The sequence below is a fragment of the Sorex fumeus genome, unplaced genomic scaffold, assembly GCF_029834395.1.
Source record: "Sorex fumeus unplaced genomic scaffold, SorFum_2.1 ptg000095l, whole genome shotgun sequence".
NCBI lineage: Eukaryota > Metazoa > Chordata > Mammalia > Eulipotyphla > Soricidae > Sorex > Sorex fumeus.
The window spans coordinates 9,420,920-9,442,169 of record NW_026606152.1 but is presented as its reverse complement, the minus strand read 5'-3'; the positions used below and the strand labels follow the sequence as shown (position 1 = coordinate 9,442,169).

Below are 21,250 nucleotides of genomic sequence, written 5' to 3'. Positions count from 1 at the left end.
AAGATGTTGCAGTTGGTGGGTGGGTAGACAGTGTTCAGCTGTTGTAGAAGATGCATAAATAGTATCATATGGACTTTAATCTTTTGGTTGTTCAGAGATAGTGTGCATATTTCTGCTTAACCCCTGGAAACACGCCAAAATAATTTGCATCCTCTCTCCTTGGCACCTTGACTGTGCATAGTCTGAGTAAAAGGAAAGGTTTATACTGGGAGTGCGTTGGAGAGAGCTGCTGAGGAGGGACATCTTCAGTTCCGCCATTGGGTCCCCTACTATGGGATTTCAGCTCAGCCCCTGGGTGTCGGCTGGTTCCCTCACCAGAGAACTCTTTCTCCAGCCCTTTGCTCCATCTGGAGTAGTGTTATTAAAATGAAATTAGAACTCAACATTTCTGTTCATTTCTTTGACACTTAGCTTTAAATATTCATATCATTGTCTTTCCGTCACCTCAGGATACATTCATTTTGCCCCAGAAGGAATTAGTTGGTCTTTCTCTAATGAGAGAGAAGCGTTCCGTATTGGTTATGGAATTCTTTAGCAGTTACTTGTCGCAGGCTTTAGCTTGAACAAATGTCCTTTAAAATTAGTGTTTCATATTTCTTATGAAATGCCTAGGAGAGGTATTGCTGGATCATATGATGTTTATATTTTGGGTGTTCATTTGAAATTTTAAATATGTTGGGCTGGGGCAATAGCACAGAGGGTAGGGCATTTGCCTTGCACGCGGCCGACGCGACAGACCCAGGTTCCATTCCTCTGCCCCTCTCGGAGAGTCTGGCAAACTACCGAGAGTATCTTGCCCACACGGCAAAGCTTGGCAAACTACCCCTGACGTATTCGATATGCCAAAGACAGTAACAAAAAGTCTCACAATGGCGACGTTACTGGGCCCCCTCGAGCAAATCGATGAACAATGGGAGGACAGTGCTATAGTGCTATACATTTTTTTATTTTATTTCTTTGCGTTTTGGGTCACAGCCGGTGATGCACAGTGGTTACCCTGGCTCTGCACTTAGGAATTACTCCTGGCAGTGCTCTGGAGACAATGTGTGTGCTGGGAATCGAACCCGGGCCGGCTGCATGCAAGGGAAATGCCCTACCTGCTGTGCTGTTGCTCCAGCCCCCTAAATTTTAAATATTTTTAATTTTTCAGTTTTTAATCCTACCTTTGGAGACCATAAAATCTGTTTTACTTTTTTCTGTGGGGCATCCTTTTACAGATAGTAGGCCATAGGGTTAGACAGGAACTGTTCAGGTGTCCAAACCTCATTTTTAAGTATAAAATGGACATTTTTATGTCAGTTGAGTGAAATAATATTCAACTTTGGTTATCTTCAAATTTCATTTGCACTGTATAGTTGAGTAGAAATATATCCTTAGTTCAAATCTTTAAATAGATTTGTAAAACTGGAATTGAGGAGTTTTAGTTAACTTTCCAGATTACTTAGAAAAGAGGACAAATTTTCTTATATCGAGTTTTCAGGCTTTTAAAGTGCATGGCTTATTTATTTATGGTTTGGGACCACACCCAGCAGTGCTCAGGGCTACCTCTTGGTTCTGCACTTAGGAATGACTCCTGGCACGCTCAGGGAACGAACGGTACAGGGTACCAGGGATTGAACCTGGGTCAGCTGCTTTTAAGGCAAACACCAATACCCGCTGTACTATCTCTCCAGCCCCTACATGTGAGATTTAAAGATGTAGTGGAAGATCTGAAAATAAAAACGTGCTTGAAAAAATATTATTGGAAATGCCTCACATAATTCTTAACAAATTATTACAGCAAACTCTGGCCTGTTCTATTCTGACTGCACTTTTGAGTGAATTCTCAAGTTCCAGCAAAACGAGTAACATTGGACTGAGTATGGAGTTCCATGGTAACTGCAAAAGAATTTTTCAGGTATTGACATTTTCTTTGTTTGTTTTAGCTCACTTCTTATTCAGTCTGTTGCTGATGGAGCAAGAATGTTATATATATTTATGTGTATATATATATATAGTTGAATGATAATCTTAAGCTTGAGGGCTTGTTTTATAAGTTTATGTTTTATAATTTTATAGGATAGTGACAGATTTGGTGAACATTGATTACTTGCTTGCTTCTAGACTTGAAACAATAAAAATGAAATCATACATTAAAAGTTCTTTAGTTTTATTCTTATTGTGCTTAACTATAATCAACTGGTGGGATTCTGTAGACCTTAAAAATAGGCCTGGAAGAGTGCCCAAGAGTGGAGTGTATTTAAAATGTTATTGCAGATGGTGTGCGCTCTTTGTCTTGTATGTATTGTTTGGCTCTGAAGTCAAGTTATGTGGCGGCCTTGGCTTCAGGCCGAGGGCTCTGCACTATAGCAACTGAGCGCTCTGGCTCTTGGTAGTTGTCACAGCCTCCCTTTCTCTTGAGTTGTGTATGTAGAGCAGCGAGTGTGTCCAAACTGCTGTCATTTGAAAGCAGACTGTGATGTAAATCATGAGCAGCCCTCGAAATGGAAACAGTTCTTAAAGAAGTAGGGTTTTCCATCAGAAATGTTCAGGTTCTTTTTGTGTGTGATGGTTCTAAAGAGGAATCCATTTTCAGTCCCTCTTTGATGCAGTTCCTGTGACTGTTGGGATCTGTTTGTTACAGGAAGAAGACCTCCGTCAGATCTTCATGTTGACTGTGGGGGTACTGCAGGAGTTCAGCAGGCGGGAGAACCTCAACGCGCAGATGTCTTCCGTGTTCCAGCGCTACCTGGCACTTGCCAATCAAGTCTTGAGCTGGAATTTTCTGCCTCCAAATTATATCCTTTGACCAGCAGTTTGTTTGTGGGTAATTTTATAAATGACTTAATTGTGACTGGAAGTACTTTCTTCTTCGTAGGTCTGTAAAACATTCTATTGAAGGGAAAACAAGAGTCTTCTTCAGAAATGGATTTTTTTTTCCATATTGCCAGAGTGCAGTGCAGTGTTAGGAGATTGTAAATTTCATTTATAACTTTGTATAAGAGGAGTTGAATAAGGCAGAAAATAGGACTGTTGCTAATCAGGGAACTAGTTATTTTCCCTAGGAAGGAGAAGAAAGAAAGCTGGCACCTTTATTTTTTAAAATAAGGAACTGAATTATTTTCCTAAAATGTGATTTCTTGGGATTTTTGGACTGATATTCCTGAAGGTTAGTTTGGAATTCTGTAATAGGAGTTCTTGTGGATGTGGATGATACTTGTTACTGTAGATAATAAGGCAATATATTCTTCAAAGACCTTTTCCAGTATAAAAGCATGAAAATTTCATTTTAAGCAAATTATCAGTACAATATAAATTTAAATGGATTATATAGATGAATGTACCTATCGTTTGTTGAAGTGGAAGAATTTATATTTTAGAAAAGAGTTTCTTAGTTTGGAGCCTATGATTTATATTTGCTGCCTATTTATAGATTGAAGCAGCAATAGGCAGTGGCCGTCCATTTCCTCCATTGTTGAGTCAGGCAAATCAAGAAGCAAGTTTCAGCTGGTGTTAGGTAAATGTCAACTTCTTAGCCTCTGTGTTGCCAAGTGTACGGAGGTATGGTTTAGTGACATAATGAAGCAACGCTTCAACTCTCAGGAGTTAGCTGTTGAGCTCGTTAGTCTTGACGAGCTGTCTGCAGTACCCTCTTGTCTTTCGCCAGCACTTCCTCCATATGATTGAAGAAGCTAGAGAAACTTTAATTTGTTTTAGATGTCTTTAATCAGTTCCTTTTTTGGGACCTGGCTGTGTGCATGGGATAAGACATAGGTGAAAAAGACAGATAGTAAGCAAGAAAGAAATAGTTGTTCAGCAATGTCATAGTTAGAATGAGAGTCATCTTTATTCCAGAAGCCCAGAGTGCCTGTACTCACATACAAAGAAATAATTACTCATGGCTTGTGAAATTGTAGGATTTTAAAGGAGCAGGATGTGGTGTTTGTGTAGCTTTTTCTCCTGTTTTCTAAACAGCACATTCGTGTAATAGGGAATTCATAATAAATGCTGAGCATTAGGGTCACAGTTCTGTGACTCAAACCCTGAATTTTCCAGTTTCTATTCCAAGTGTAATTACATCGAGCTTGGGGCAAAGCTAATGGAAGCTGACACTTTGATTTTGGCTCCAGTTATTCTCCTGTTGATCAATTTTATATCTTTAATATATTCTTTAAAAGAGGCACCTAATTTCTTACCTTTGCATAAAATTTTTTCCTTCATTGTGAGAGTTGGGAATAATTTTCTCTGTTTTTTTTTTGTTTGTTTAAATTCAAAGAGAACGCACAAAACATTTGAGACAGATTTAGAAACTAACAGGCTTTATGAAATTATCAAAACATAGTTATGTATGTGGGGGAAAATCAAGGAAAATGACACTGCATACATAGTAGCCAATTTAAAAATTTATATTGGGGTATTTGTAGTCGGCCAAGGATGTTTTATAAAGAGAAACAGTGTGCTGGGAGTTGGAAACAGTTGGTCTAAAGATACACACAGGCAAAATATTTTTTATCATGTATTTAGATAAAGCTTTGGAAAGCATATTTTCAAAAAGTGAGAAATGCCACAGTGTTGTCCAAAGAAATGCTTCTTGTTCAAACAAGAGTAGGTTGTTGGGTCCCCAGGATGGAACGAAACGCAGTGGTAGTGTGTGTGTGTCTGGCCTGCATGCAGCTCTGGGTTTGATCCCAAAATAAAGACAAGCAAGTCTTGGTCTTGACTTGGCCTTCTTAGGGGGGCTTGGGTTCCTCAGTGACTGAGTTTCTGAGGCCAGATGCTTTCCTTCTGGGCCATACTTCCCTGAAGTGCCAAGGCCCAGTCCCCATAGCACGCCGTGGCCGTGCGGGCTCCCTGTGAGTTGGGCCAAGGGAGAGGCCCCGTTGGGTTACCAGGGCTCCAGCCAGAAGTGCTTCTGGTGCCGGGTAGTGCTGGAATTGGGGCTGGACCTCCTTAGGAGCAGCATTTGCTCCGCCCCTCCCCCCAGTGCCCAGTGTTTGCATGTGAGCCGGGGATGGCAGTGCGATGAAGCTTGGGTACACGTTCAGTGCAGACTAGGGAAGGTGTATCAGAGACCCCAGTCCTGGCCTGATTGCCAATACTGGCAGTTAGCTGAGCCCCACCATTTAATTAGTGGGTAGGGGACTGAATAATTACTTCATTTTGTACTTTAAAGAGCATCTATCACATTTAACTTAATGTGTTTTAAGTTGTGACTGCTTGAAACAGGATGTCTTTTGGGACAGACAGATGAATAGCTAGTAAACCTTATAAAATGTGTGTCTTCTCTCTGATAAATTTGCTCATTTAGAATGGTATATATTTTTAAATTCAATTAAATTTAATTTGGTTTTTGTGCCACACCTGACAATTCTCAGGGGTTAATCCTGGCTCTGTGCTCAGGAATTCGATGCTCAAGGGACATACGGAATGCTGGAGATTGAACCTAGGTCAGCCATGTGTAAGGCAAGCATCTTTTCCGCATTATTAGCTCTTTGCCCCTAGAATGGTATTCTATTAAATGAAGCTGTATTAAATAGCCAATCCCTTAGGGCTGGAGCGACTGTAGGGTGCCTCAAGCAAATGACCCAGCCTGCACCGCCAGGAGTGCTCCATGAGCTCAGAGCCAGGAATAAGCCTTGCGGGTTGTGGCCCAAACAGCTGCCAACTGTGCCCACACGCCCCCAAATTCACCGATTGCTAAGAATTTTTTCCATTTATTTCATTTTTCTGACTATACGTGTGTATATATGTATTTTTGGTGATTATACACATATATATGTTGTTTGTGTATATGTGTGTGTGTATGTATATGTACGTATCTATGTATATTGTGGCTATTTTCAGTACATTATATTTAGTTTTCCTAAGTCAACTTTGATCTGGAATAGTTCTTTGGATTTTTATCTTTCAGGAACTGGACATATTTAAGTGTAGTTTTTTTTTCTTTTTTGGGGTTACTCCTGGCTCTGCACTCAGGAATTACTCCTGGAGATGCTCAGGGGAAACTGGGAATCAAACCCAGGTCGGGCGTGTGCCAGGCAAGCGCCCTACCCTCTGTACAAAAACTCCAGCCCCTAAGTGTATTCTTTTTAAGGCATCCTTCAATTTATTTTTTTCTGATGTCATTTTTGGGCCATAACCAGCAGTTCTCAGACAGGACTTGGGGACCGTATGTGTTGCTGGCAACCTAGGTTGGCTGTATGCAGGGCAAGTGGTCTGCCTGCTGTGCTATAATCTCAAGCCCACATCCCTCAGTTTCAAATCTGTCCAGTTATTTTTTTTTCCTTATCATGCTTCCTCATTACAAGTTTCAGGGTAATTTTTTTTTTTTTAGAATCTAGAGTAATGTGGCCAGAGGGATAGTACAGACTGATCTGGGTTTGATCCCTGGCAACTGACATGGTCCTGTGAGTGTGCCAGGAGTAATTTCTAAGTTCAGAGCCAGGAGTTAACCTCTGAGCATGGTGGATGTGGCCCAAAAAGAAAAGAATAAAAAAGATTTACAGTAGCGATCCTTTTTAGTACTGTTTGTCAGGGGGCAGCGGGGCAAATCATGGTTGTCTACCTCATTTGAGGAGCTGTTTGCTTTGATCATTTCATTAAGGTGGTGTCTGCTAAGTGCTTCCAAGCATAAAGGTACTTTTTTCTTTTGCGATGAATAATCGTGGTGTTACACTGCAAGATAACACCTGAAAGAGTCTTTGTCTAAAAATTTGTCATTCACTTAGCTTCTACTTATTGGTAATTGCTTATGTTGTTACTGTTATCTGAGTGTTGAAACACAGTAAATCATGAGAGTATACTTATCTTTATATTATTAATATTTACTCAGATTTATTGATAATGGTTTTTCTTTGTTTTGGGGCACACTAATTGCAATTATGTTTGGGGGTTGCTCCTGGTGATATTCTGGGGACTAGGTAGTACTGGAAATTGGATTTGGGCCTCCTCCCTGCAGAAGCAAGTACTTGACCCACTAAGCCTAGCTCCAGATTTCTCTCTGGCTCCAGATTTCTGTTGTTTTGAATTTGCTTGTTCATATAATGTACTAGTTGTTACTAATTGTTGTTGAGCCGCTGGGGCAATTCTGGGTGGTGCTTGGTGTATCTGGTATGTGATGGAGCCAGGATGGAATGGGAGCCTTGAGGTGGGAGACTCTGAATACCTTTGGAGACCACACCCCCATCCTCTTCTTTATTTTGATGCCCAGAATGTTTTCACTTCAGCTTTTCTCTGCTCTTTTGATTTTTTTTTTGTGGTCCTACTTTTTAAATAAAACAACTTGGGTTTAATAATTTAGGAATAGTTAAGAATTCTAGATTTCAAAAAAAAGGAATTCTAGATTTATTTAGATTTATCTAATTTATTTAGATTTCTCTATGCTCTAATTATTTAAATTTTTCTTTTTTTTTTACCTTTTTACTTAAATTTTTTAAAAATTAAATACCCGTGAGATAGACCATTACAAAGCTGTTTGTGATTGGGTTTCAGTCATACAGTGGTTCAGCACCCATCTCTCCCCCAGTGCACATTCCCCACAACCTTGACCCCTGTTTCCCTCCCGCCATCCCCAGCACCGCCTCCTCTCCCCAGCCTGCCTCTATGGCAGCCACTTTTCTTCTCTCTTTCTCTCCTTTTGTGCATTATGGTTTGCAGTACCGATACTGAGAGATCATTGTGTTTGTTCAGGGTGTTCAGTATTTTTATCAGGAAGATAAGGTTAGAGTAGCTTTTGGAACTGGGTGGCAGCTGTGGGGGATGGACATGACTGCCAAGGCTTCTGGGAGTATAGGGATTTGGAGGGTGGGGGTAGCTTATCCAGACCCTGAGAAAGCCTGGAGATTTCACTCACAAAACCCTTATAGACACATTTTCAGCAGATTATATCTTGGCGAGGTCATCCAAGATGATGGAGTCCACCCAGGGACCTGGAGGTTATTTTGGATTGTGGGAGTAAGCTGCTGCTGGGGGCGCTGCTTATACAGGCACAGGCTAACCCGCCTCCTCCAATTTACTCCGGTCTGTTCAGCTTTGCGCGGGTCCGAGATTAACTGCAGTTTTTGATCTCTTCCTAGATTTATTTATGGGTCTCTGAAGCAAGACCAATGAATGAGCTTTAATAGCTGAGCCAGAGGTGCTTTGTGGGCTGGGTTCCCACATGCCAAACTTGGCTGTTTAATTTCTTGGAAAATTTGTTCGGGCCAGAAGCAGAGCAGCAGTTTTGGGATATCAGGAAGCCTGAAAGCACCATCAGGCTACTGATGCACTCGTCCTGTGGGTACAGGTTGACCTGCTGGCAGCACTGCATGCCCTAAATTTATTTTTAAAATGGCACTGTCCTCCCATTGTTCGTCGATTTGCTCAAGCGGGCACCAGTAACATCTCCATTGTGAGACTTGTTACTGTTTTTGCTATATGGAATATGCCACGGGTAGCTTGCCAGGTCCAGAGCTATAGTATAGTGGGTAGGGTGTTTGCCTTGCATGTTGCCAATCCAAGTTCGATCCCTGGCACCACCTATGGTCCTGGCAGTGCTCAGGGGACCATATGGGGTGCTGACTCTCTCAGTTTCATGCAGGTCAAGCCCCTTGTCCACTGTTCTATCTCAGTGGCTCCTATTTTGTAACATTCTTACCACACCAGAAGAGAAACTGTCTGTCTCATTGGAGACATTTCCTTTCCCTCATTGTCCCTGGCCCTTCTGTGCTGAGTGATGCTCGGCACTTTGTGTGAGCAGAAGCTTTGTGCCTGATGTTTTTGTGTTAACAGGGTTTCATTGGTCTTGAGTGTATCTAGAGATTGCTGGATCATATGGCAGCTTTAATTTTTGAGCATTCACTAGGCTGCTGTGCAAAGTGTATCCAGGCTGTATCATTTTATATTCCCACCAGCATCAGATGAGGGTTTTAATATCTCCACCTCCTGATCAACACTTGTGATAGTATTTTTTGTTTGTTTGTTTGTTTACAGCCAGCTTGTAAGCCTTTGTATAAAGGTTTACCTTACTGTGATTTTGATTTGCGTTACCGTAATGGTTAGTGTCTTGAACATTTTTCTAATGTTATGTACCACATATGTAGCTTCTTCAGAGAAATACCTGTTCATAGCTTTTGTTCATTTCTAAATTTTGTTTAAATTCAGTTGCACAGGACTGGAGAGATGGTTCAGTGGGTAAGACACAGCTAACCTGAGTTAAGTCCTGGCACCCCATGTAGTCCCTTGACCCCTCCAGGAGAACAGAGAGTCTGGAGTAAACCCTGAGCACAGGTGAGTGGGGCCCCAAAACGTGAAAAACAAGAAAAAGATTTTTTTAGTTGCTGTAACTCTTTATATATGTAGATACAGGTCCCTTCACAAATAGCAGTTTTTTCAAAAAAAATTTTTTTTTTGTAAGCTATACATTTTGGACTCCCGAGTAGCATCAGGAGGCCCAGTGGCCCTGAGGACCCCTGGATGTGGTGCTGTTCAGACCCTGTGGTACCAAGGGGCAATCAGTCGCTCCAGTGGTGCGCAAGCCTCCAGGGCCACAGGTGGCATTGCTCAGGATCAGTCTTGGCCTGTGTCCTACCTCCTGGGCCCTTGTAAGTTTACTCTGAGACACAGAAAAATGTAATTTTAATGATATCCAGTTTATCTTTGTTGCTTTTGTTGTTGTTTCTTGATTCCAGGTCATAAACATGTTTCTTTGAAGACTGCCTTCTAAAGTACAGTGTTTGCTTATTTGGGGGCAGCACTGGGTAGTGCTGAGGGGTTACTTCCGGCTCTGCACTCAGGAATCACTCCTGGTGGTGCTCGGGATCATATGGGATGCTGGGGGTTGAACCCAGATTGGCTGCATGCAAATCAAGTGCCCTACCCACAGTATTGTGTCTCCAGCCCCACATGCAGACTCTTACAGTAAAGTTGTTTTTTAACCCCTTTGATTTTGATTTTTATCCTCATTGTAAACTGGTGATCCAGCATTATGCCCAGCCAGCTGTCAGCAGGGCAGCAACTAGATTGGAGAGAAGACTTGGTGGGATGGCAGGTGCCCAGAGAGTGCTGTAGTACTGAGTGATGTTCTCTGTTTCTATGGAGAACAGAGAACCAGACCCTCGTCTCCTTAGCATCTGTTTAGTGTATGGTTGTAGGAGAAATTGTGCGTGTAAATCAGTGATGTCTAGAGATAACGTGTCTGTACAGGAAGCTTTGTCCTTGTGTGAGCGTGAGTCTGTGCTGGTAAAGGGAAGCATGTGATTGCAGCCACGTGTGCAGAGTCTAGGAGGACAGGGTGAGATCTTATTTGCTAAAGCTTTTAGAAGTTGCTTATGAAGGAGGGCTTTTTCTAGAAGTTTCTTATAAAACATGATTGAGAGGAGCCGGGGGTCCTCTCAATCCCCAGCAGAGAGGTAGAGATACAGCAGGTCAAGCAGTGTTTTGTGGTAGAGAACATACTTCACATGCATGAGGTCCTGAGTTTAATTCCAGCTCAATTAAAGTTGAAAATTTTATTGGATACTCTGATGTACAAAGAGGGACAGAGGAAAGAATACATGGTAGAATGTTTCGATACAGTTTTATTTAAGAGTATTAGTGTAGTCATATATTTAGTAGCTTGCTTTGCAGTGGTCTGTCAAGATTTATATGCATATAAAATTTCATTAATTTTACAACTCTAGTAGTGGTCCGGGTAATTTTACAATTTTTCAGATGTTTGAGCATATCTGGAGACACTTTATTGATTGTTACAACTAGGGGAGAGATACTGACAGCTAATGAACAGACCAGGGCTACTGCTAAACATCTAAGGAAATGTAGATGGCACCCACAGTCATTTTTTCTGTCCCCAGAGTCGGTGGTCATCACATAAAGACTTGTACAAGAATGTGCATAGGCACATCGTAAGAGGTAAAGAATGGAAACAGAAATTTCTCTCACCTGATGGCATGTACTGAGTGAAAGAAGCCGCTCATACACAGCCATGCACTATGTGATCCGTTTATATACACTGCTCAGGGTGGGCAGGTGCATGGAGACAGCATGGTTAGTGCTTACCTAGGGCGGGGAGATTGGGAAGAAGTAGAAGACAACTTAAGAATTTGTCTTCTTTGGAGCTTGATGAAAATACTCTCAAATTGTGATGCTTTGTATAGTTCTGTATACAGCCGCAGGGTTATGGAGTAAACCAACATAGGATAGCTACTCAAATTGTTGAATGCTCAATAAATTGTGTAGAATGTGAATCGAGTCCCTATCAAGTCTTAACAGTTTGCACCATGGATTTGAAATACTGTTGTAAGGTCCGTTGCCTGCTGTCAGTGTGTAAAGGGAAATTCTCCTGTGATGGTGTTGAGGTAAGCTGATTCATAGTGAAGAGAGGAAGGATTAATATCAAGACATTTAGGTATAATAGGAGTGAGAAGAGTTAAGAAGAGGAAGCATAAGAAAATAAGTAGACCAGTTCAGATCAGCACAGAGAAGAACCAGGAAACAAAAGATACATAATTGTGCCAAAGAATGAAAGTCAAAACACAGTCTAACTAGTGATGGCTTGGAGGGTGATTGAAACAGGCCATTGGATCTGCAGTTAGAGCAGTCAGATGGTCACTGCATGGTAGAAACATGCGTGCAAAGGAGTGTTTCTATAATATTTATATAGAATTCTTAAAAGCCTCGTTATACGTTTTCTTAACAAGAATGGTTTATTGTTGCTGTGATTTAGAGAAAATATTTGATCATGCAGGTTTCGTCATTTCATGAGTTCATTACATAAATGCTACTTTTGTCTTCAGGAGAGCTGTACTTCATACCCTGATCAGTCATTTTGAGCACTGTCGGGTGTGTGTGTGTGTGTGTGTGTGTGTGTGTGTGTGTGTGTGTGTGAGAGAGAGAGAGAGAGAGAGAGAGAGCGTGTGAGGATTGATTGATGGAAGTCATTGTTCTGCTGATAGTTGGTTATTTGACCTTTGTCAGTGAAGATATGGAACTGCCCACCAAACCCACCTGCTAAGAGATCTCTGTCATCAGTGCCCTTCATTCACTGCTCAGCCCCAGTCAGATTGCCAGGATGCCAGCGCCTTTGACCTGCATGTCCATTGGACCCGGCGATGCTTGGGTCTTCTGGGTCCACCCTTGGAGTGGTCAGTGACCATTCACCCTAACGACTACACTGTTTCCTTGGCTTCTTGAAACATGATTTTAGACTCATTATTTCAATTACTTGGGGGCTGACTTGATAGTACAGCAGGTAAGGTACTTGTCTTGCACACAGCTGACCCAGGTTTGATCTCTGGCATCCCAGATGGTCTCCCAAACCCACTAACGTGACCTCTGAGCACAGAGCCAGGAGTATACCTTGAGTAGCACCAGGTATGACCCCCAAAACAAAATGTGTTGGGGGCTGGAGCGATAGCATGGCGGGTAGGGCATTTGCCTTGTACACGGTTGACCTGGGTTTGATTCCCAGCATCCCATATGGTCCCCCGAGCACCGCCAGAAGTAGTTCCTGAGTGCAGAGCCAGGAGTAACCCCTGAGCATCGCCAGGTGTGACCCAAAAAAAAAAGGCCCTCCCGTTAATCGTCGATTTGCTCGAGCGGGCCCAGTAACGTCTCCATTGGAGACTTTGTTGTTACTGTGTCTGGCATATCGAATACGTCACGGGGAGCTTGCCAGGCTCTGCCGTGCAGGCGAGATACTCTCGGTAGCTTGCCGGGCTCTCCGAGAGGGGCGGAGGAATCGAACTCGGGTCGGCCATGTTGGCCGCTTGTAAGGCGAACGCCCTACCCGCTGTGCTATCACTCCAGCCCAAAAAAAGAAATAAAAAAGAAAAAAAATAAAATGTCTCTTGGTACATTATGTTATGCCTAAAACAAGTTGATAGTTGATATTCAGAATTTTATTTTATTTTTAAATAAGATTTTATTAGAATACGGCAAAGCCTGGCAAGCTACCCGTGACGTATTTGATATGTTAGACACAGTAATAAGTCTCACAGTGGAGATGTTACTGGTGCCCGCTTGAGCAAATCCATGAACAACAAGAGGACACTGCTACAGTGCTACTACTCAGAAACAACTGAGATCACGATTCCCAGCATCCCCTGTGGTCTCCTGAGCACCACCAGGGGTGTTTCCTGAGTGCAGAACCAGGAGTAACCTCTGTGCATCGCCAGGTGTGACCCAGGAAGCAAAAAAAACCCGAAATCATGTGTGCTATTATTATTTTTTAAAAATTTATTAAATCACCATTAGGGCTGGAGCAATAGCACAGTGGGTAGGGCGTTTGCCTTGCACGCAGCCGACATGGCTGACCTGAGTTCGATTCCTCCGCCCCTCTCTGGCAAGCTACCGAGAGGATCTCGCCCGCACGGCAAAGCCTGGCAAGCTCCCTGTGTTGTATTCCATATGCCAAACACAGTAACAAGTCTCACGATGGAGACGTTACTGGGCCCGCTCGAGCAAATCGATGAACAACGGGAGGACCGTGACTAGACTGTGACCATGAGAGCATTACAAAATTGTTCATAACTGTGTTTTAGTCATACAGTGTTCCCAGACCCATCCCTACACCAGTGTAATTTCCTAGCACCAGTGTCCCCAGTTTCCCTCCCATCCCTTCAAGCAACCCTCCACCCTAGCCTGTCTCTTTGGCATACCCCTCTCTTGTCTCTCTCATTTTAGGCATTATGGTTTGTTATACAGATGCTGAAAGGTTACCATCTATATCACTTTATCTGCTTTCAATACTCAGTTCTTGTCCAGAGTAATCATTTCCAACTAGTATTGTCCTAATGGACCCTCCTCTATCTAAGCTACCCTCTGTCGCCCATACCTCTGACCAACCATAGACCAGTTCTTCTGACCCATTTTCCTTGGCTTTGGATATTAGTTTCGTACTGTTTTTGTTTTTTTATATTCCACAAATTAATGCACCCATTCTTTATCTGTTCCTTTCCTTTTGACTCATTTCACTCAGCATGATACTACATATCTATCCATGACCTAATTTTTTCTAACACTGTAGTATTCCATTGTGGAGATGTGCCATAGTTTCTTTATTCATGCATCTGTTCTCAGGCACTCAGGTTGTTTTCAGATTCTAGCTATTGTGAAGATTGCTGCAGTGAACATAGGAGTGCAGATAGTGTTTCTGCTGTGTGTTTGGATCCCCAGGGTATATTCCCAGAAATGGTATTGCTGGGTTGAATGGGAGCTCAGTTTCTTGTTTTTTTTTTGTTTTTTTTTTTTTTTTTTTTTTTTTGAGGAATGTCCATATTGTTTTTCAAAAAGGCTGGACAAGTCAGCATTCCCTCCAACAATGATTGAGGGTTTCTTTTCCCCCAAATCTGCGCCAGCTCTGCTTGTTCTTGTTCTTTTGTATGCGTGCCAGTCTCTGTGATATGAGATGATATCTCATTGTTTTTGACCTGTATCTCCCTAACATTAGTGATGATGAGCATTTTTTTTCATGTCTTTTGGTCATTTGAATTTCTACTTTGAGAAGTCTGTGTTCATTTTCTCGCCCCATTTTCTGGTGGGGTTGGATGTTTTTTTCTTGTAGAGTTCAACCAGTGCCTTGTATGTATTTGATACCAACATCTTATCAGAAGGGTATTGGGTGAATAAACTTTCTCATTCAGTAGGCTTCTTTGTATCTTGGTTACTGTTTCTTTTGCGGTGCAGAAGTTTCTTAGTTTAAAGTAGTACCAATTTGTTAATTTTCCACTTGCTTGGTCAGTGGTGTTTCATCTTTAAAGATGGTTTGAACTTCAATGTCATGGAAGATTTTGTTATGTTTTCTTCCATGTACTTTATGGATTCAGGCCTGATGTTGAGGTCTTTAATCCATTTTGATCTGACTTTTATGCATGGCATTAGGTAGAGATCAGAATTCATTTTTCACATGTAGGTGTCCAGTTTTGACAGCGCCACTTGTCAGAGAGGCTTTCCTTGCTGCACTTCATATTTCTTGCTCCCTTATCAAAGATTAGGTGATTGTATATTTTAGAGTCTGTGCGGGGATATTCAACTCTGTTCCGTTGGTCTGAAAATCTGTCTTTATTCTAATAACATGCTGTTTTAATTACTAACACTTTGTAGAAGAGTGTGAGTTGGGGAAGGTGATGCGCCCTCCCCCCCCCCCCCCAATCTTTTCCCCAAGAATTGCTTTAGCTATTCGTGAGGGTTTATAGTTCCATATGAATTTCAGGAGCATTTTGTCTATTTCTTTGGAAAATGTCATGGGTATCATTATAGGGATCATATTGAATCTATATAATGCTTTGAGGAGTATTCCCATTTTGACAATGTTAATTCTCCCAATCCATGAGCAGGGGATGTGTTTCCATTTCCTCATGTCCTCTTTTATTTCTTGTAGTAGCGTTTTGTAGTTTTCTTTGTATAAGTCCTTTATGTCCTTAGTATGGTGATTCTGAATTTTAGGTACTTGATTTTCTGTGGCACAGATGTGAATGGGATTGTTTTTTAATAGCACTTTCCTCTCATTCATTATTTGCATATAGGAAAGCCATGGACTTTTGGTTATTGACTTTACTATACAAGTCTATTGTTTCTAGGAGCTTCTTGGCAGAGACTTCAGGGTTTTCTAAGTATAATATCTTGTCATCTGCCAATCAGTGAGAGCTTGATTTCTTCCTTTCCTGTTTGGATGCCCTTAATGTCTTTTTCTTGCCTAAACACTATTGCAAGTACTTCCAGTACTACATTGAATAGAAGTGGCGAGAGTGGGCAACTTTGTTTTGTCCCTGATCTTAGAAGGAAGGCTTTTAGTTTTTCTACTTTGAGAGGATAATGCTGTGCGCTTGTGGTATATGGCTTTGACAATATGAGGAGAGTTCTTTCGAATCCCATTTTGTTGAGAGTGTTTATGATATTCAGGATTTTACGTTTTCCCCTTTTGGTGAGGGGCGCACCCATGAAATGCTCAGGAAGTCTGGTGGAGTACGCCCCCCTCCCCTCCTCTTCCTTACCCCCGTGAGTCTCGGTTGGCCAGACAGTGTTTAGTGCAAGGCCCAAGGCCCAGGGGTGAGATGCTGCTCCGGCTTGCTGTGCTAAGGAATACCTGGGCAGTTGTAGAAAATTCTTCTTTTTTTTTTTTTTTAATATGTAGGAGTACTGCTATTTATTCAGCCACTGATTAGCTGATTGAATTGTGCATGAACTCCACCTTACTTTTTTTCCCCATTTTTTATAATTTTACTTATTGAATCACCGTGAGTGCAGTTACAAAGCTTTTGGATCTAATTCTCAGTCATACAATGAAACACCCATACCTTCACCAGTATCCATTCTCCACCCCCAACAATCCCAGTATACCCCTATCCCACACCCTGTGGGGCAGATGATTTCCACATTACTCTCTCTTTCCTTTGACCACATTCAGTATTTTGATACCAGACCTACATTATGATTTGAGATTTTACCCCAACACTCAGATCTGCTGAAAAGGCAACAGTAGACAATTTGTTTTCTATTGCTGGTTATGAATAACATATGATGTCGCTTGGCTGTAGTAGTGGCCGTGCGATTTTGAAATTTTGAAATTTTAACACAAATCTGGAGGGATTTCTGCCAAAGCCTGCTGGGTTCCAAGATTTGCTCCTGAGTCTCTGGGATCATGGCCGTTAAGCAGCTTGATCAGGAGCCAGAAAGGCCGTTCGTGGGCGATGACTTGGGGTCTCTTTGGGGTAGGTAGGACAGGACCGGCTCCACCCCCATCCCGTGAGGCCCAAAATGTCTCGTCCCAAACCTGACTGTCCAGTGGCCTCTGGAGAATGATGACCACCGAGCCGCCAAGGGGGAGCAGGTGGAGGGACAGCACCCATTCCCCCCCTGGGGTGGCCCGGCGACAGTAACCTAATGCGGGGTCCGGACGCATTTCTGCCAAAAGCCGTTGGGTTTCGAGATTTGTTTCTGAGTCTCTGGGATCATGGCTGTTAAGCAGCTTGACCAGGAGCCAGAGAGGCCTTTCATGGGCGATGACTTTGGGTCTCGTTGGGGTGGGCAGGACAGGACCAGCTCCACCCTCACTTTGTGAGACCCTGTGTGTCTCATCACTATGGGCCCAAACCTGACTGTCTGGTGGCCTCTGGAGGATGGCAGCCACCAGGCTGCCAGGGGGAACAGGACAAGGCACGAAACCTATTCCCACCTGGGTTGGCCCAGCACTGGTAATGTACTGCAGGGACTGGATGCATTTCTGTCAAAAGCTGCTGGGTTTCACGATTTGTTTCTGAGTCTCTGGGATCATGGCCATTAAGCAGTTCGATCAGGAACCAGAGAGGCCATGTCTCCAATTATATAGCTGAGCCAGTGGTGGTTTGTGGGCGTGTTTCCACATACCTAACTTTTGGCCGTTTACTTTCTTGGTAAACTTTGCCCCAAGTTTTTGGGGTCTGGCCAAAGGCACAGCAGCAATTTTGGGGTATCTGGAAGTCTGAAGGCGCCATCAGGCTGCTGATGCACTCGCCTCACAGGTAAAGATTGACCTGCTGGCGGCACCATACCCCCGGCAGTTGTAGAAAATTCTTGATGCAAAATCTGATTGGAATTGAAGTATGTAATAGCTTTGTAAGGTAGTAACTGTTGTGAGTTGATTATTATCTTCTGAAATCCTTAAAGTGTAAAATTAATAACCACTTTATTGTTGAGCTTCTCTTTTAGTGGTAATGTATTTGAATAAAAAAATTAAGCAGTGGAGTGTTTGGATATTATGGCATGTTGAAGTATTGCTGTAATTTACATTTAGAATTTTCTGGGAAGGTGACTTTTTCATAGCTCTGAAACATTAATGCTTATATGAAATTAAAAATTAAATTGCCCTTATTGTTTATATTATTGTGAGTGTAAAAGATACTACCCAGATGTGTATATGACTCTGTTCTCAGAAGGAGTGACTTTAGCATTTCATAGTCAACTTTAATTGAAGGTTAGAGGTCGGGCCACACCTGGCTGTGCTCAGGGATAGTTCTTGGTGGGTTCGGGGGCCATCTGTAGGCTGAGGACCAAGGCCTGCCGTGTGCGAAGCAGGCACCTTCCCTTTACTCCTGCCTTATCTCTGCCTCCAGCACAGTACAGTTTTTAACTGCAGTACCAATTCCTTGTCAGGATCCATTATTCTTGTGAGCTATTCATTCTTTTTGTTGTTTTATTTAAATGGTTTTAAGGATCTTTGTGTGTTGGCAAGTTGACGACTTGGCTTTATTTATTTAGTGGAGAGATTATTTGTGATCGTGTTATATAGTTGCATCTTAAGGTATAGCTAGTGTGGATGAGCTTTTTTTTTTTGCAGAGATGCATAGAGGTTACTCCTGGCTCTGCACTCAGGAATTAATCCTGGTGGTGCTTGGGAACTGTATGAGATGTTGGGAATTGAACCTGGTTTGGCCACGTGCAAGGCAAACACCTTACCCACTGTGCTAACACTACATCCCCTGAACATTTTTATTACATTTTATTATTACAATAAATGAAAAAAATAGCGAAGAAATAATAACGAATAAAAAAATAACGAAGAAAAATAAGAGTGATAGTGTAAGTACTGTGCTAATTGTGGAAATGAAGGTAAGTCTACAGTGTTGTATGCCAAAACTTCTAAGGACAACTAATGTAATTCTTGTAAAGTGCTTTACAAAATGAACTTTTCTTGGGAGGGCAGGGGCCACCCCTGTGCAGTGCTCAGGGCTTATTTCAGTTTGTACTCAGGCATCATTCTTGGCAGGGCTCAGGGACCATATGGGTTGCGGGTATGGAAGCTGAGTGGCCTGTGTGCCTGCTGTCCTGTCTCCACAGTGACTACAGAGAGAGGGGAGTTTTCAGTTCGGAGTTGGAAACCAGAACTCGCATGGAGCTTTGAAATAATCATAGGGACATTATTTTCTGATAGATTTTTTCCGAAACTTCTTTCAGATACTGAACCCGGCAGCTCTCTAGTTGGATTCAGCTGTTGGCAGCATGTCGGAATTTCTTTATTTCCTGAAGAAGGTGTTTTATTAAGTGTGGCACCTCGGGGAAGGTCCCACCAGCTTGTGGTCGGAATGGGGTTCGTGCCATCACGGGGCAGATTCTGCATCACACTGAGGTCCTGAAGCGTCTGGCTGATGGCCCCTGTGGTTTTAATGACCTTTATCTCAGCAGGAGCTTCTCCTGGGCCTCTCCCTCCTGCGCCAGCTCCGGGTTGCCCATCAATTGCAACAGGGTCACCTTGGCCAGGCGCTGTCTTGCCGCCAGCATTGCCTGCCAAGCAGCAGAGACCTGGGTTACTTGTTGCATGGCACAGCATAAGATCAGTGCGGCCACTGGCAGGTTGGAATTTCTGTCTTGAATGTTTGCCCCTGTCCCCACTTCTGGACAGTTCTGGCACTAGGGGGCAGTGTGATTAAAACATCAAAATCAAGACGGGAAAGTCAGGACTGAGAAGATTTGGGGTTTACTTGGTATTTAGGTGAGCAGTTACAATGAATTTCTTTTTGTATATGAAAAAAGACCTCTCGAACTTTCCCTCCCCCTCTCTCTGTCTCTGCCTGCCTGTCTGTCTGTCTCCCCCCACCCTCACCCACCGCTGCCCCTCTGGCTGACTCTTGGTCTGCGCTCAGGAATCACTCCTGGGGGAGTTGGGCTAGAAGGCAGGCCGGGTGCATGCAGGCAAATGCCCTACACTCTGTTTCTCTGGCCGCCCCCTTTCCATTCTCTTTTATTATAAATTGTCACCCACAGGTGTCTTGGAAGCTGCTGGGAACTTGAGGTGCATTGGTCATAAGGGCCACACTGTCAGAGCTTAGAGGGGTGGAAAGTGGGATTGCACTAGGCTTGAGCAAACATGGCCCGAAACATAGTCTTGTTTAAACTGTAAAAGAGGTGGATGAATGTAAAGTAGCCTAGTTTTGGTTTCACCCGCTTTTGTGGTGTGTATGACCCTTAGCCTCTGTCACCCCCCTCTCAACGCAGAATATGATGGGCCTGTGCTCTTTAGGCACTCTTCACACTTGGGGTGAGCCTCTCATGTTGCTAAGACTTTCCACAGATTTACTCCCCTCCGCCTTCCTTTCACCGCCAGTGCTTTTGCCTTCATGTGAACTCTAGGGGGGTTCTGGGTGTTTGGGGACTTTAGCTGTCTCATGTCGTTATCATCTTGGGGGTTTTCCTTACTGGAGACTGCTGGCCTTTGAGATAGCAAGATGCTGACTAGGCTTTATGTATTAGAGAACTGGCATATGTTCTGCTTTAAGACCAACCTTTTTATTATGATTGAGTCTGTCTCTGCTTACCCACCAAGTTTAAAAATAAGCTGATACCTTTTGTTAGCATTTGAATGAACACATTGTTATTTTCCCAGTAGAAATTGTTTAATGAATATTATATATGTATTTTGTTTCAAAGATTGGGTGTCAAAAAATTATTAACATTTTTAGTTTTGGGTTCATATCCCATGATGCTCAGGTATGAGTACTGGCTCTGCTCTCAGGAATCACTCCTGGTGGCTACCTGGGATGCTGAGAATGCAACTGGGCTGGGCCTGTGGAAGGCAAGCGGCCTGCCCACTGTACTAGCTCTCCACCCCAATTATTAACTCTTCTGATATCAGATGATAAACTCTTATAAAAATGTAACTTGGTTGCCATAATTTTTCTTATGTAGCTTCACTCAATGAGGCACTTAATAAATGTTTTCTGACACTCCACAATAGCTGCCATGCTCCCAGCTAGACTCCACTCCTGGATGAACCTCATCCAGAAATTAATTTGTTGAAAAGTTCAGGTATATGGGTTTTGCGACTGAAATCTCCAGCTTTCACAGGGTTGGGGATGGGGCACCTTCCCCCATCTCCCTGTACTTCCGGAAGCCAGCAGTCATGCCTCATACCCCAGAGCTTCTTCTTAGTTAAGAATTTAATTCCAGCTGTTTCCCCCCCCCCCAAAAAAAAACGTTTGGACAACCTGGAGCACAATTTTGGCCATGCGACATCTCAAACTCTGTGCCACTGATAAACCAGGAGCAGCACAGCAGACTGAATGGGATGTAATATGGAAGGTAACCAATCTCAGTCAACAAAATATAAACCAAAGCCTGTAACAACATTTTAGTAATCTCTCATGCAAGAACTTAAGCGCTCATGGTGAGAGACAATAATCTTCTCTTTCTTCTAAGGAAACATTTTTTTGATCATCCTTTTAGCAAATTATAACAAGCTATATAAGGTAAATTATTGAGCACCTGCTATGGTGGCAGACTCAAGGGATGGTTTGAAAAATTGGAAATAATGGTGGTGGGAGGT

General features: G+C 42.8%; 1 protein-coding gene across 1 annotated transcript in view; it reads left to right on the top strand.

The window, feature by feature from the left end:
- Positions 1-21,250, top strand: part of XPO4 (exportin 4) — a 116,105-nt gene that overhangs the window by 41,839 nt on the left and 53,016 nt on the right. The window contains exons 5-6 of the mRNA XM_056133016.1: positions 1,781-1,897; positions 2,624-2,777. Coding sequence (XP_055988991.1) covers positions 1,781-1,897; positions 2,624-2,777 — 271 coding nt within the window. The remainder of the gene's footprint in view (positions 1-1,780; positions 1,898-2,623; positions 2,778-21,250) is intronic.